The 14,344-nt window shown below is 37.9% G+C and overlaps 2 protein-coding genes and 1 pseudogene across 3 annotated transcripts; 2 read left to right on the top strand and 1 right to left on the bottom strand.

Annotated features, from left to right (window-relative positions):
- The first annotated feature begins 886 nt into the window (after positions 1 to 886).
- Positions 887 to 4,340, top strand: LOC127942230 (RNA-binding protein lark-like). The gene is made up of 2 exons (XM_052537920.1): positions 887 to 1,045; positions 1,979 to 4,340. Exon 2 carries the CDS (start codon positions 2,060 to 2,062, stop codon positions 3,053 to 3,055), a length of 996 nt encoding a protein of 331 aa, XP_052393880.1. The 5' UTR covers positions 887 to 1,045; positions 1,979 to 2,059; the 3' UTR covers positions 3,056 to 4,340.
- Positions 4,341 to 4,621: 281 nt separating this feature from the next.
- Positions 4,622 to 7,758, top strand: LOC127942312 (uncharacterized; annotated as a pseudogene).
- Positions 7,759 to 9,646: 1,888 nt separating this feature from the next.
- LOC127942231 (bcl2-associated agonist of cell death) lies at positions 9,647 to 11,844 on the bottom strand. 2 transcript variants are annotated; one of them, XM_052537922.1, is made up of 4 exons: positions 11,521 to 11,844; positions 10,928 to 11,068; positions 10,611 to 10,834; positions 9,647 to 10,528 (listed from the first exon to the last, which is right to left on the bottom strand). In XM_052537922.1, the coding sequence occupies exons 2-4, from the start codon at positions 11,058 to 11,060 to the stop codon at positions 10,439 to 10,441; spliced, it is 447 nt and encodes a 148-aa protein (XP_052393882.1). In that variant the 5' UTR covers positions 11,061 to 11,068; positions 11,521 to 11,844; the 3' UTR covers positions 9,647 to 10,438. The 2 variants fall into 2 exon arrangements, with proteins under 2 accessions (XP_052393882.1, XP_052393881.1); XM_052537921.1 differs by having other exon boundaries at positions 11,245 to 11,836.
- Positions 11,845 to 14,344: the final 2,500 nt, after the last annotated feature.

Raw genomic sequence — 14,344 nt, 5'->3', positions numbered from 1 at the left:
TTTTCTTTTGTGTCACTTTCAAGCAACGTGAAAAGCAATGTGTTGTTCTTTATTGATTTAAAGAGCATGCAATTTGAATAAAACTATTTACTTTATAAAATATTCCCATTTGATAGCACTTGGAAACTTAGAAATGTAACTGTCAGTTTTGTTTGTTTGGTTTAGGGTAACAATTTCCATAGTGATGTTCTTTTAATAACATTTAACACTTTTACTGTTATGCCAAGTCATTAATTGTACATTAATTGCTGATATGTTAAACATTTATTATATATTCATTATAAAGTGATTATCAGTTTATTATTGGCTTATGATACTATTCTAAATGTTTAGAGATTTCAACCATTGGCTAAATGTTTTGAGATTCTTCAGGTTAGGAAAAGAGAATATATCTTAACCCAGCGGCAGATTTAATCCACATTTGTAAATTATTGTGATGTGTAAATTGAGTTATGTCTAGTTCAAATAATTGGGCATTTTGTTGTAAACTAAGTTGAACAATCAAAGGAAGGAAAGAAAAAATGACACCGGGTGCAACCTCTGTCCCGTGCACATCTGCGGTAAGTGATTTCCGATTCGTGAACGAATTATTTATTTCGAGTCAGAATCAATGATTGAATCGTTTTGACCGATTTTCAAGTATGAAGGTCGAACCGTGAATTACTCACAAGGAATTTTATAAATAAAATTAAGTGTAAGATCAAATATTTTTATATGTACATTTTACAACACTTCAAAATGTTACTGGACACGCAGATAATTAAGAGACCGCCTCCTGTTGACGTGATAACGCGATAACGTAATAGTCACGGAATCATTTGAGCCTGTTTGAAGAAAACTGTTCGAGAGAACCGTTCAAGAGGTCGAACCGGTTCACATTAGAGGGGACTTTTTAATCACCGGCTGGGGTCAAACGGTAGGAGGCGCTAACTCTCAGCCTGTTCACGTTTGTGACCCTCCCCCAAACCTCAAACAAGGCTTTGACACCGTCATCATCCAGAATCAGTAAGCTTACCCATGTCTTCAGTATAGTTGCGCGTTGAAGGTAAGTTTTGAAGATTACACTTTATGAGAGACTTAAAATATTTTTCTTCGGTATTTCATCCGTCGATTTGAAGTACGCCACGACCGTTTGAATGATCGTAATGCAGGAAACGTATTCACTCCGTTGTCTCTTCAATGAACGTCGTCCTCAAGTGAACCGAGAATATCGTAATTTAATCGCATATATTTATTTTCAATGCGAGAATCCTTTCTAAGCATAAAGTATTTTTTTTTTAGCTGTAAGGTGTTCACTCACGAAAATATTTTAGTTAACGTTACATCCTTAGTTTGGCTGCGTTAGCACGATAGCTTTAGCCATTGCATGATTGAGATGCAGTTTTAGATGAGTTTTTAATATATTAGGTCAAAGATTCATTCTTTTTACACTCGGGCGTTCAACCCAGTTAATGTTTGCCACATAAGGTGAAAAAGACTGTAATTCTAGTTTGAAAACGTACAATTTTATACGCGGTTTATAGCCTGAAAGTAAAACCATCAAGCCCTCATTACTACGCACGCTCTGAAATACTTTATTCTGATTGGTTAGTCGCGGTCAGGTGCTCAGCGGTAACATGTAGCGTGGTTGCTAAACTGCTAGCAGAAACTACTAGAACAGCCATGTAGTAATTATTTAATTATTCTAATAAATCCGTCATTTTTCAATAATGCCAATAATTTATAATGGTTACAGAAACCCCAACAGGTTTATGAAGGCCCCAGTGTGAAGCTTGAGTACAGTATCAATTAAATGCATATCTTGACTTGTATTTCTATGATTTATCCATTCATTATTATTAAATATCAATGGGAAAATGATTGATGGCAGCAGGGAAGTTGAGGTTTATCCTGTGTTCTTTGCATTTGAAATTCTTGCCAATGTTGATTTGCATACATTTTGCCTGTTTATTTGACTGTTGTTGTTGTTTTTTCTTAGGAACTTTGTCATTCGATTCCTTGCACTTGCAAATCAACCAAAGACTGATCCCAAAACACACTGCCGTTATTCCTGTCCAAAATGGTTAAGATATTTGTTGGCAATGTAGCTTCAGCGACCACCGAAGACGAGCTCCGCGCTTTGTTTGAGAAGTATGGTGCCGTGTCCGACTGTGACATTCTGAAAAACTATGGCTTTGTGCACATGGATGAGGAAGAGGCGGCGCAGAAGGCGGTCTCTGCTTTGCACAAGCACGAGGTCAATGGCTCCCGCATCACCGTCGAGTACGCCACCACCAAGGTACGCAATGCCACCAAGATCTACGTGGGCAATGTTCCCAAAGGTGTTACCGCTGGCAAAATCAAGGAGCTCTTCCAGCCGTTCGGCAAGGTGGTGGAGTGCGATATTGTGAAGAATTATGCATTCGTTCACATGCAGAGGGAAAGCGAGGCTCTGGAGGCCATTTCAAAGCTTAACAACTCCAAATTGGAGGGCCAAAAGATATTTGTGTCCGTCTCCCGAAATAACCCATCCAGAAACGGCCGAGAGGAGGACTATTTTCCTCCTCCGCCGCATCACTATTCACCTCACCCACACCACCATCCTCACTTTCTCCCCCCACGCCAGCCGCCCCGTGACTACTATCCACCCCGTGGCCGACTTCCACCCCCTCCTCTTCCACCGCCGCCACCCCGCGCCTACTATGAGCGAGATGTGTATGAGAGGGACCCTCGCCACGACCCGTACGCTGCCCCATCACCGCGTTTTTACGATCGGAATCCATACGACCGGTTCATTCCGCCCCCTCCACGACCGGTCACGCCTCCTCTGGCTGCTCGCTACTACCGTGAGCGCAGCCCTCTTGGCGGTCGCCGCTCTCTCCTGCCTCCGCCTCCCCCTCCACCCTCTTCTTCCGGCTTTGCCCGGGGTTTCGCCCGCAACGGCGCTAGCTCTGCACCCCCTCCCCCTACAGCCGCTCCTTCCTCCCACTATCAGCGCTACTCTCTCGGCTCAGGCTTTGATAAGGATGATTATTTGGAGGACAAGTACAGCAATGGCTTCAGCCGTAGCTACTAAGCACTGAAGTTTGTCCGTCCCCTTATTTTAGGAGCTGGATAATCTAAGAGGGGCTTACCATCAGGGAGTTGGGGGGAAGTTTTGTATTATTCTGTGATAGTTGTAGCTATTTTAGATAACGGGTCAATCAGCTAATACTGTACTCATTAAACTAATAAATTTACCTCTGACCGATGAAGGAACCACAAATAGGAATTTTGATAGCATGTTACGATGTATTGTTTTTGCCGGGTTTAACTATTTTTCTATAAATAATTGCTTGTTCTTTTTTTTTTTCTTCTCCTTTAAATCAAATCGTACATTTTAAGTTCATTTTACTCTGGCATGCACTTCAGAAATACAAAAGAATGCTTGGAGATATATCTCCAATTTATTATTGTTTTTCAACATGCGTAGTCTACCCAATAAGAAATTTGTCGTGTTGAATGTTTACCTGTTTTCTGTTTGGTATTTAAGAATATTCAAATTTTTCGGTTTTCACTTTCATTTCCATGAGACAGAGTTAATTTGGAAGCAATTAGAATTTTCACTAAGGGGCTCCATAAACAAGTTTTATACAGCTTTTTTTTATTTTATTCTCATCTGTTGACTACCTTGGTCTAGGCAAATGAACTTACTATGGTGTTGTTAGAAGTAATGCTGGATCTAATTGAGACCAGTGGGAAGGAACAGAGAGGAAATGGGTAAAGAGGATGTTGTGGGCGGAACTATATGCTAACTGACTGATCAACCAATCAATCACATCTTACCGGCTTACCGAACACATCGCATCTACCAGCCGCTCAACTTTCGGATCCGCTGCCGCATCGGATAAAGCACCAGCGGTCGAAGGAAGAAAAACGACCGACCAACCGCCTAATAAATTAAAAACAACACGGAATCATTAGTGCAATATCTACACTGTATTGCGAAATCTCGTTGTATTAGACAAATAGCTGATTTGCAAACTCAGAGAGAGTTTTTAAAGATTATAAAGACTTATTGACATCTCAATGGACGTGCTTGTGATTGAAAATATTACTGAATACTCAACATTGTTTCCTGTCCTACTTGTACTACTGCTGTTTGCCTATTGTGAGCGTACACTTGTTTTTAAACTGTACATTTGTAAAAAGCCTGTTTTTCTCGACTGTTCATCCGAAACCGCTCTCTTGATCATATTGTCCACTCGAGCAGCTTCGAAACTCATGCTTGTTTTGATTTAAACCTATGAAAACAGATTCCTGTTCTACCAGTCGCTGTCATCTTGCCGCCTGAATAAAAATTCGACTGACTTAAGATGGAACGTTTTCATGTCACTCGTTTTTAATTGAGTCTCTTAAATTTCATGTCTCTCTCGCTCACGTTATCATTCGTATAATACGGACGTCCTTTGACTTTGAACACTCATGTGTAAAGTAAAGTGCTAAATAGATTTGCATTTAAACTGCACTTTCCGCTTGAACCGTTCATATAAAAGGCCAAAGGCATTAATTTAAACCTCAGTAAATTCCAGTCACTTTATCTTCTTTTTGTTCCACAATGACCCCTGGCCAAGATGAATGAATGTTTGATGCTCTGTTTTGAATGTCTCTAGGAGCTTTGTGTAGCTCATCAGGATGGGTGAGTTAAAGTGAAGGTAAGTAGTATTACAAGGATTGCTGGGTTGTTCATTACGTTATTGTATGTATTCTTGTGCTAGCAGAGCCAGATTGACTTCAGTTTTTCACTGGTGATATTATTAGAACGGTCACACTGTTCCTGAAACACTTGATCCTAATTGTAAGTGGAGTTGTTTCATGATGTCCGTCAAATATTTTTAAAGTATGATTTACTTTTTCTTCTCACTATCTTTAAGTAGAGCCACACTGACACACTAGTTATCTCTAATCAGCTTTTTCAAGAGGAGGAATGGTTTTACACTTAAACTGTATTTCATACTTTTTTTGTATCTTCCCCCTTCTTGTGCCACGTGCCTCATTTGAAACACTTGAGACACCGCCTTATAACTTCTCGTACAAGTGTTTCTAAAGTTAATGATAAACAACGCTTTATAAGTGTTTACTGAGATTAAGTGAATCTAGAATAACTTTAAATTCCTTATTTCATTGGATGCTTTTTGCTGAGCGTTTCTGGTGATGACTTAAAGAATCATGTGGGTCCAAACCAATACCAAAATATGGTAATGAACTCCTTACGGTTTCTGAAATATTCCAGAAAATGTCAGCGCAGCGTTTCAATATTTTAGGCTAGTGAAAGTTGTAATTAGAAGTACAAAATAACAAATACGAACACATCTGTTGACATTAGGGTATTTTTAATTTGTATAATTTATGTGCACAGTGTGTCCCTGTGGTTTTAATATTGGTATAATTAGGTTCTAAACTTTTTTTTTTTCTTTTTTTTCATTTTAAATTTAATTTTTAAATGTTTGTTGAACACCAGAACATCAATGATTGTCTCATCACTATAATTTAATTGGGTTGTGTAAAGACTATATTTTTATTTTTATTCTTATTGTTTTTACAGTTTCTTTGATGTTATGCTTTAAAGTAAAAAATAATGACTAAATAATATAGAATTGTTGCACTGATCACCATCCTTTTAACATACAGGTCATTTATTAACCAGTAATCTGATTGAAGATTTTAATTATTTTGTGACAGTTTTGTTGTTGTTGTTGTTGTTGTTTTGTTTGTTTTTTGTCCTGGACATTTATAGCACACACAGTTTCCTGAAAATGGCCCATATAAAAATTTACAGAAGATCATTTTATTTAAATCATATAAAGATTTTCGCACAGAAAGTAGTAAGTGAATCTTTGGGTTTGAGTAGGTTAGCCTGTGACAACAGATTAAATATGCAGATGTGAGAGCCTTGTTGTCTTTTCATGTTTTCTTACAGACAGCGTTTCATTCACTGCCGTATGAAATGTAAGAATGTAATAAATGCAACGTGTGGTCTCTTATAATGCAAATAACTTTGATCAAGTGTCTAATAGTTTGCTTTAGTGCTCACTAATTCTCATTTCCATGTATGTGTTTCTCATATCTGTTTGTAAATAAAGGCAACATGGTGGCTTTTTAATAATTTTCCTGTGTCGTAAATTTATTTGCCTCATTGCATAAATATTATCTGCTATCTTCCATACCCACATATTCTCCGAACACACACACACAGCATTCACACAAGTCCCTGACCAGTCATATTACCACAGCGTCAGTAAACGCGCCGTCCGTTGCCCGAACAGAAACAGGAAGGATCTCCAGTGGATTCTATGTCGAGGGATCCTGTAGCAATTTGGCGCGCTTTTGAGTTTGAACTGCGTTCTGACATTCCGATCAACTGCTTTACGCGCGAGTATAAACTTTGAACTAACTTAAAGCTAAATTACTAGTACACATAGCAATACCTAAACTAATTGATCACTCTTATGAGATTCTGATGATAAAACCTTTACGTATGAGCTGTTGTCATTATAATGTAAAACAGCTAATAAAGCTGTAGTGTCTTATAGTAATTGCTCTAACAAATCTTAGCATGATTTATGACTTAAAGCATTATTGGTCTTCAAAGGTTAGCACATTTAATCTTAAATTCATCATCAAGCCAAAGATACAAGGTCAGGAAAATTATAAATAATAAATAAATCTACCTTCTCAGAATTTACAAACCTTATCAGGCTGTAAAGTCAGCATGAAATAAAAATCATAAATTTTTCTAAATGCATGTTTTTGAACTTATTGTGAACAACTCATCTTTTTATATTTGTTACCTCATAATTTATATTAAACTGACTTCTCTTTGGTGACATACGGTAGACTTCTCCAATCATTTAGTCTAAAACACTGTTTTTCAGGACTGAATTGTTTGCAGTATTATGAAAATTATATTACCGTCAGTAATGTTGATGTCGGAAGTGCAGAAGCCACTTTTGGGTTTGAGCACGAGCTCCAAGACCATGAGCAGCTTAAAGAGTGTCACTTCAGCTCTTCAAGCAGGATAAAGAACCTTTGGCTTGTGGAAATGAGGCACATCTAGGACAAGTCCTCAAAGAGCTTGAGGGCTAAAGAAGGCTGCCTGAAGAGTCTGGAGCAGCTAGACTGTGAATACATCGACCTCTATTAGTGCACTGGCCTGGGGTGGAGGGTCTTGACCCAGGGGATCCTGATCATTCAGAGTATCCTGCACAACGCTGCGCCACCCCAGAGGAGTTCTATGCCAGCGGCCAATTCAGGGCAATAGGGGTTTCAAACAACACTACAAAACACTTTAGGGAGCTGCTCTGAAGTTGCCCAGTGGTCCTTTAGATCGAGTGTCCACCTAAGATAAAACAGAGGGAACTGAGAGATTTATGCACTGAGACAGGCATTCACTTTCAGGCCTACTCTTCACTAGGTAAAGGAGCTCTCCTGAGGAAGCCTGAGGTAATGGATATAGCGAGGAGCTGTGGTGGACCCCTGTCCAGGTTCTCTTGAGGTGGGCTGTGCAGCAAGGAATCTCAATTCTGCCTTGGTCCTCGCAGCTGTTACTTAGTACAGGAGAATGCACAGGTATTTGACTTCCATTTCTTTATAGATCCCAAGGCACATTATAACTGTAAGTAGAGTCAATGACGGGATGCTTGTTTTAGAAAACATAAAAATGCTATTTTTACATGAAGTGACTTTTCTTTTTATGACTGTGCATGGTTGGTTCAGACTGTATAATGTGGTCCCCCACCAAAAAATAATATTTGTGAATTCATAATTAATGTAAAAAAATAAGAACAGACACAAAGATGCTTTAAACTAGATTTCTCCAGTATTTTAAAAAGTACTTTATCACACACATTTTGACCCAATAACATACCATTAAATTCAGCCAGAAAATCTTGTTATTTTTTCCCCACAAAATTATATAAAAAAATGTAAAAGCTTGTGATGGCTTCAAAATTATTTAAACAGTTCATCCATCACCTAATCTATGTTAACAAGTGTAAATATGTACAGTATTGTTCAAAATAATAGCAGTACAATGTGACTAACCAGAATAATCAAGGTTTTTCGTATATTTTTTTATTGCTACGTGGCAAACAAGTTACCAGTAGGTTCAGTAGATTCTCAGAAAACAAATGAGACCCAGCATTCATGATATGCACGCTCTTAAGGCTGTGCAATTGGGCAATTAGTTGAATTAGTTGAAAGGGGTGTGTTCAAAAAAATAGCAGTGTGGCATTCAATCACTGAGGTCATCAATTTTGTGAAGAAACAGGTGTGAATCAGGTGGCCCCTATTTAAGGATGAAGCCAACACTTGTTGAACATGCATTTGAAAGCTGAGGAAAATGGGTCTTTCAAGACATTGTTCAGAAGAACAGCCTACTTTGATTAAAAAGTTGATTAGAGAGGGGAAAACCTATAAAGAGGTGCAAAAAATGATAGGCTGTTCAGCTAAAATGATCTCCAATGCCTTAAAATGGAGAGCAAAACCAGAGAGACGTGGAAGAAAACGGAAGACAACCATCAAAATGGATAGAAGAATAACCAGAATGGCAAAGGCTCAGCCAATGATCACCTCCAGGATGATCAAAGACAGTCTGGAGTTACCTGTAAGTACTGTGACAGTTAGAAGACGTCTGTGTGAAGCTAATCTATTTTCAAGAATCCCCCGCAAAGTCCCTCTGTTAAAAAAAAGGCATGTGCAGAAGAGGTTACAATTTGCCAAAGAACACATCAACTGGCCTAAAGAGAAATGGAGGAACATTTTGTGGACTGATGAGAGTAAAATTGTTCTTTTTGGGTCCAAGGGCCACAGGCAGTTTGTGAGACGACCCCCAAACTCTGAATTCAAGCCACAGTACACAGTGAAGACAGTGAAGCATGGAGGTGCAAGCATCATGATATGGGCATGTTTCTCCTACTATGGTGTTGGGCCTATTTATCGCATACCAGGGATCATGGATCAGTTTGCATATGTTAAAATACTTGAAGAGGTCATGTTGCCCTATGCTGAAGAGGACATGCCCTTGAAATGGTTGTTTCAACAAGACAATGACCCAAAACACACTAGTAAACGGGCAAAGTCTTGGTTCCAAACCAACAAAATTAATGTTATGGAGTGGCCAGCCCAATCTCCAGACCTTAATCCAATTGAGAACTTGTGGGGTGATATCAAAAATGCCAAAACCAATAAATGTGAATGAATTGTGGAATGTTGTTAAAGAATCATGGAGTGGAATAACAGCTGAGAGGTGCCACAAGTTGGTTGACTCCATGCCACACAGATGTCAAGCAGTTTTAAAAAACTGTGATCATACAACTAAATATTAGTTTAGTGATTCACAGGATTGCTAAATCCCAGAAAAAAAAAAATGTTTGTACAAAATAGTTTTGAGTTTGTACAGTCAAAGGTAGACACTGCTATTTTTTTGAACACACCCCTTTCAACTAATTGCCCAATTGCACAGCCTTAAGAGCGTGCATATCATGAATGCTGGGTCTTGTTTGTTTTCTGACAATCTACTGAACCTACTGTTAACTTGTTTGCCACGTAGCAATAAAAAATATACTAAAAACCTTGATTATTCTGGTTAGTCACATTGTACTGCTATTATTTTGAACAATACTGTACATGGAGCTTAAAAAAGCAATGAAAGTATCGGCAAGGCTGATCTGCACATATTTGCCTCCCCATAAGTTTGACAGAAATTGACAGTTGTTTTACATAAAAGACCAGCAGATGGAATAAAAAAGAACAATATCCAACAGAAACTACAGACAACCTTACATATGTACAATAAATATTTTATCCACGCTTACTAGTTATTCACAACATTTTGGCATTAAAATACCAACAAACCTGAGATATAGCAAAAATTAACTGAAATAACTTTACCCGTATTATTATTATTATTGTTACCATCACTAACCTGTACTTCACAACTTAACTTTATCCGGTGTCACAGACCTTGAAATATATTTACATTTTGCAAGCAACCGCTCCACCAACAAAAACGCACATCTATATATTAATCTATAAAATACATCATAGAACACATTTCCTTGTTAAATATGAACGTAATGCATATCAATAAATAGTTTTTTAAACAGAGCTTCTTTTTTTAATCAGAAAAAAATTATCTTTTTGATAAATGGTCAATTAAATTGTAGCATTTTAGGAGATTGTCCCTTTTAAGATTGTCAAATTGAAGAAACACTGACAACACCTTTAATTAAACATGTTTTTGCAGTGGTAAATTTGTGATACAGCATTTTTCCCGTTCTCTCAGATGACCGTTTTGGCACTAGTTTGAGCACATCAATTATAAAAAGGCCATGATGGTGATCAGACCAGCCTTCATCTGAGAGCATCTGTTTGGTAACTGTTATAATGGTGTGAAAAGCATTCTTAAAGCATGACTACTTCATTCTCGGCCCTCCTCTTCTTTGGGACTCCAGAGGAACGAGAACCATCCTCGGTAGGTCTGTCTCTGACTGTTCACTCTTTTGACCTCCTACAAACAGCAAAACAACTTAATGTTAAGTTCACAATCTATCAAATGGAAACATATTCAGTGTACCATATAGCACACTTACTCCTTTGTCAAGCCATGTATCAAATTCATCGCTCATTGTCCTCAGCTGCCGTCCGTACTTCTTTGCTTTCCACAGAGCAGCAGGAGCAGATTGAGAACGACTTCTGAATGGAAGTCCATCTCCCGTTCCTCCGTTCTCCTCCGATGATGCTCCATCCTGGGGCTCTGCTTCTTGCCAGCGGCTGACCGTATACACCTGAGACTCAGAATAGACCCGCACACGCCCTGCAAAAACTTCTGTTAAATCTAGGCCAATCTATGATACACACCCTGAAACGGTAACCTGTTTAATGTCTAGTGTGGTTCTGAAGTCCTCACCTCGAGGAGAAATGTTTGGCGAGGTTTGATCCTGATGTTGTCCAAGGGTATTGATTGTCTCTTCTCTTCCTTTCTTTTTGTCATTAAAGGTGTTGGAATCATCTTGATGATGGTCATGCAATGTTTTATCCATTGTAGGAGCTGGTAAAAAGAAAATAGTAGGCTATTTCTTACTGTAGTTTAAAGGTGTTAAAACGATTAATGGTCAAATACTTTTATTATTTCATGGTCAACTTTTTTTTGAAAGACATTGTTGTTGTTTTTTTGTTTTTAATTGAAATTAACATTACTTGGTTTTCCTAAATGCATAACGTTACCTGTAAATCTGGACGAATTCCAGGACAATATATGTGAATGTGTTTGTCTCTCCGGAACGGAGTTGTCAATCGCACTAGATGCTATTCCTTCTTATCTTCAATACGATTACGAGTTGCTTCTCCACTTCTCAATATATGTTGATTGCCTCATGGCATGCGACACACCCAAACAACAACAATAACTGTAATTGCTACTTTATATAAGTTTCATATTTCTAAGATTGTGTCATGCTCATCTGAAAACGTCGTCGGCCAAAGATAATGGAAAAAATATACCGTTTTTCGTGACATTTAGTCAAAGTGATTGTCGTCTCGCCGCAAGCAGTAGTGTGCCTAATTCTCAGTCCGGCTGTTCTCACTACAGTGTGTATGAGCTCATTTCGGCTTGGATATTGTTGTTGTCCGCGGTCGTTTACAGTAGTTCTCTGCTCTCGGCCAATCAGACGACGGTCGGCTTCTTTGTTCAGCCAATCACGGCCGGATGCTAGAGTGTTTTGGGCGCTCTTTGATGTGACGTCACTGTTGCGATAGGGTTTTTTTTTTCTGTTGCGATAGGTTTTCGCGAGCCTTTACAGTCGCGCGTGACCCGTTTACCTCATCCGGGCCCCGGTCTCGCGGAAGCGCTCTCCGAGGACTCCGCCGCGCCGAGAGAATTTTCATTTAATTAAATTCAGAAATTAATTTGTATAGCGCTTTTCACGATACAAATCGTTGTAAAGCAGCTTTACAGAAAATTTAATTTCTAAAATATATTTAGTATTAGCTAATCAGTGGTGAGTGTAAATGTACATAATATGACATAAATATACGAAAAACTCCATTAAAGACGTAATCAACCAGACGATGAACACTATAAACAACAATTATTATATGATGCAATCAAACTTAAAGCAAAATTGAGTGGTTCTGTATGTTGTTTCAGGGTTGGCATCATCTCTTCTCAGGTGTTCTGGGTCCAGACTGGAGCTTGTGTAAATCCTAGTGACATCTCGTGGCAAAAACAGAGAAACAAAAAGAGACAGAGTAGCTGCTGTTCCAACCAAGCAAAATTGATTTGTTTAACCCAAGCTGAAGAATAATAATGTGTATTTGATCAGATACAACTGCAGTACAAGATTATGAGATGCATTATTCAAAAGCTTTGTGAAAGAGATGTGTTTTGAATCTAGATTTAAACAGAGAGTGATTCTGATCACTGAATATTATCAGGAAGGCTTTTCCAAAGTTTGGGAGCCAAATGCGAAAAAGCTCTACATCCTTTAGTGGATTTTGCTATCCTAGGTACTATCAAAAGTCCAGAGTTTTGTGACCTTAGGGAGCGTGATGGGTTGTAGCATGGCAGAAGACTAGTTAGGTAAGGCCCTATAGGTAAGTTATAATATTTTGTAACAGATACAAAGGTAGCCAGTGCAGAGACTGTAAAATTTGGGTAATATGATCATATTTTCTTGACCTGGTAAGGATTCTAGAATTTACAAAAGAAATACTTCGTTTAACTTTGTGTGCATGGAGTGGAATTCAAAACAGTGTAATTTAGTTGGTTAATTTGTACAGAGAGTTTATGCTTTGTTCAGTTATGATTGTAATTAATTTATTATGAAGAGTATCTATTATTGTCCTTTACTCTGAACGGTATGCTGTTTATTATACTGACCTAAATTAAATTTCGTAGCTAGGAAAACTGAAAATGATAAATGTATATATTGTATCTTTTTTTTTTTTTTTGCTGTTATTTCTGTTCAAGAATCGTGGCACATAATACGCAATTTCTTAGTTTGAACTGTAGATGGCAGGAGAGATCTGCTTTATTGAGTCACTGGAAGGTGTTGGTTATTTCTTTGCTTATGACTCATGCCTGCAGAACACAGAAATATATAGGTTAATAGGACCCATTACTATGTAGTTTGCTGCATATGTTACATATTGCATATATAATCTTTTTTAGATGCGATAAAGTCTATAACATTGTCTGTGTCTGTTGTGTACGTGCAGTGCATTTTAATTTTGTATATTAACAAATACTTGCTGGTACAAAATTAAGAAATATTTGCCTGATAAATATGCCCTTTCTGTGAAAGACATATGACATGAATAAATTTTTTTTGAATGAGCAGTTTTAGTTCTCTGGAATGTTTTTTTCAGTGTGAATGACTGTCATCTGGCTCAGATGTGCACATCCAATTGAGCATTCTGGGGGTGTTTTAGTGAAATTTTGGTAAATACATAAAAATGTGTAAAAACACAACATTCAACCCAGCTAATTTACCAACTGAATTTGGGAATGCAAATTGAAAGATGGATAATGTACTAAAGCTGGCAAAAGATTTAGATAGCAAACTATCTAAATAAAGCTTTCTCATTAACATAATCCTGGAAGGACAGAGGTTTGGGATGCAAGCAGAGTAATATAAATTAATACTATTACATTGTTTATACTGTTGTGACTGCACTGGAATAAATACATCATACAAAATTTATTATTACAATTATGGTGTCTTAAAAGTTGAAAAGCTCAAAACCCTTTAAAAACAGCCAAAAGGGCGAAACCAGCTAAGTCCAGTAAACCAGTTTAGGCTGGTTAAAGATAACTATTTTAAACCAGATTTGCTGACTTTAACTGATTTGCAAATGAAACCATACTACACCAGTTTTAACCTTCTTGCTCTTGGCTGTCTGTCTGATATTGAATTGACAACACAATTCTATTATTTGTCTACAAAGCTCTTAACAACTCGGCCCTTGGGTATCTTTCTGATTGAATCACTACCTACAATCCTTCTAGGTCACTTAGATCCCAGAATGGTCATCGCTTGTTGATACCATGATCCCTTCTGCAATGCAGGGGAGAAAGAGCCTTCGCGGTAGCTGGCCCCAAGCTTTGGAACAGCTTGCCATTACCCATCAGACCTGCCTCCACATTAGACAAATTTATATCTATGTTAAAAATTAAAAAGTTAGATATTAAATCTGCTTTAGAAATAAATTGCATTAAATTTAAAAGTGGCCAACACCATAAAATCAGCCAACATGGAGACTGAGAAACCAGCTAAGACCAGCAAATCAGTTTAGGCTGGTTTAAGATGACACAATTTTAAACCAG

This window comes from Carassius gibelio, chromosome A21 (genome assembly GCF_023724105.1).
Source record: "Carassius gibelio isolate Cgi1373 ecotype wild population from Czech Republic chromosome A21, carGib1.2-hapl.c, whole genome shotgun sequence".
Taxonomy (NCBI): Eukaryota; Metazoa; Chordata; class Actinopteri; order Cypriniformes; family Cyprinidae; genus Carassius; species Carassius gibelio.
Note: the sequence above shows the minus strand (reverse complement) of the source record. Positions and strands in the feature narration are given on the sequence as shown.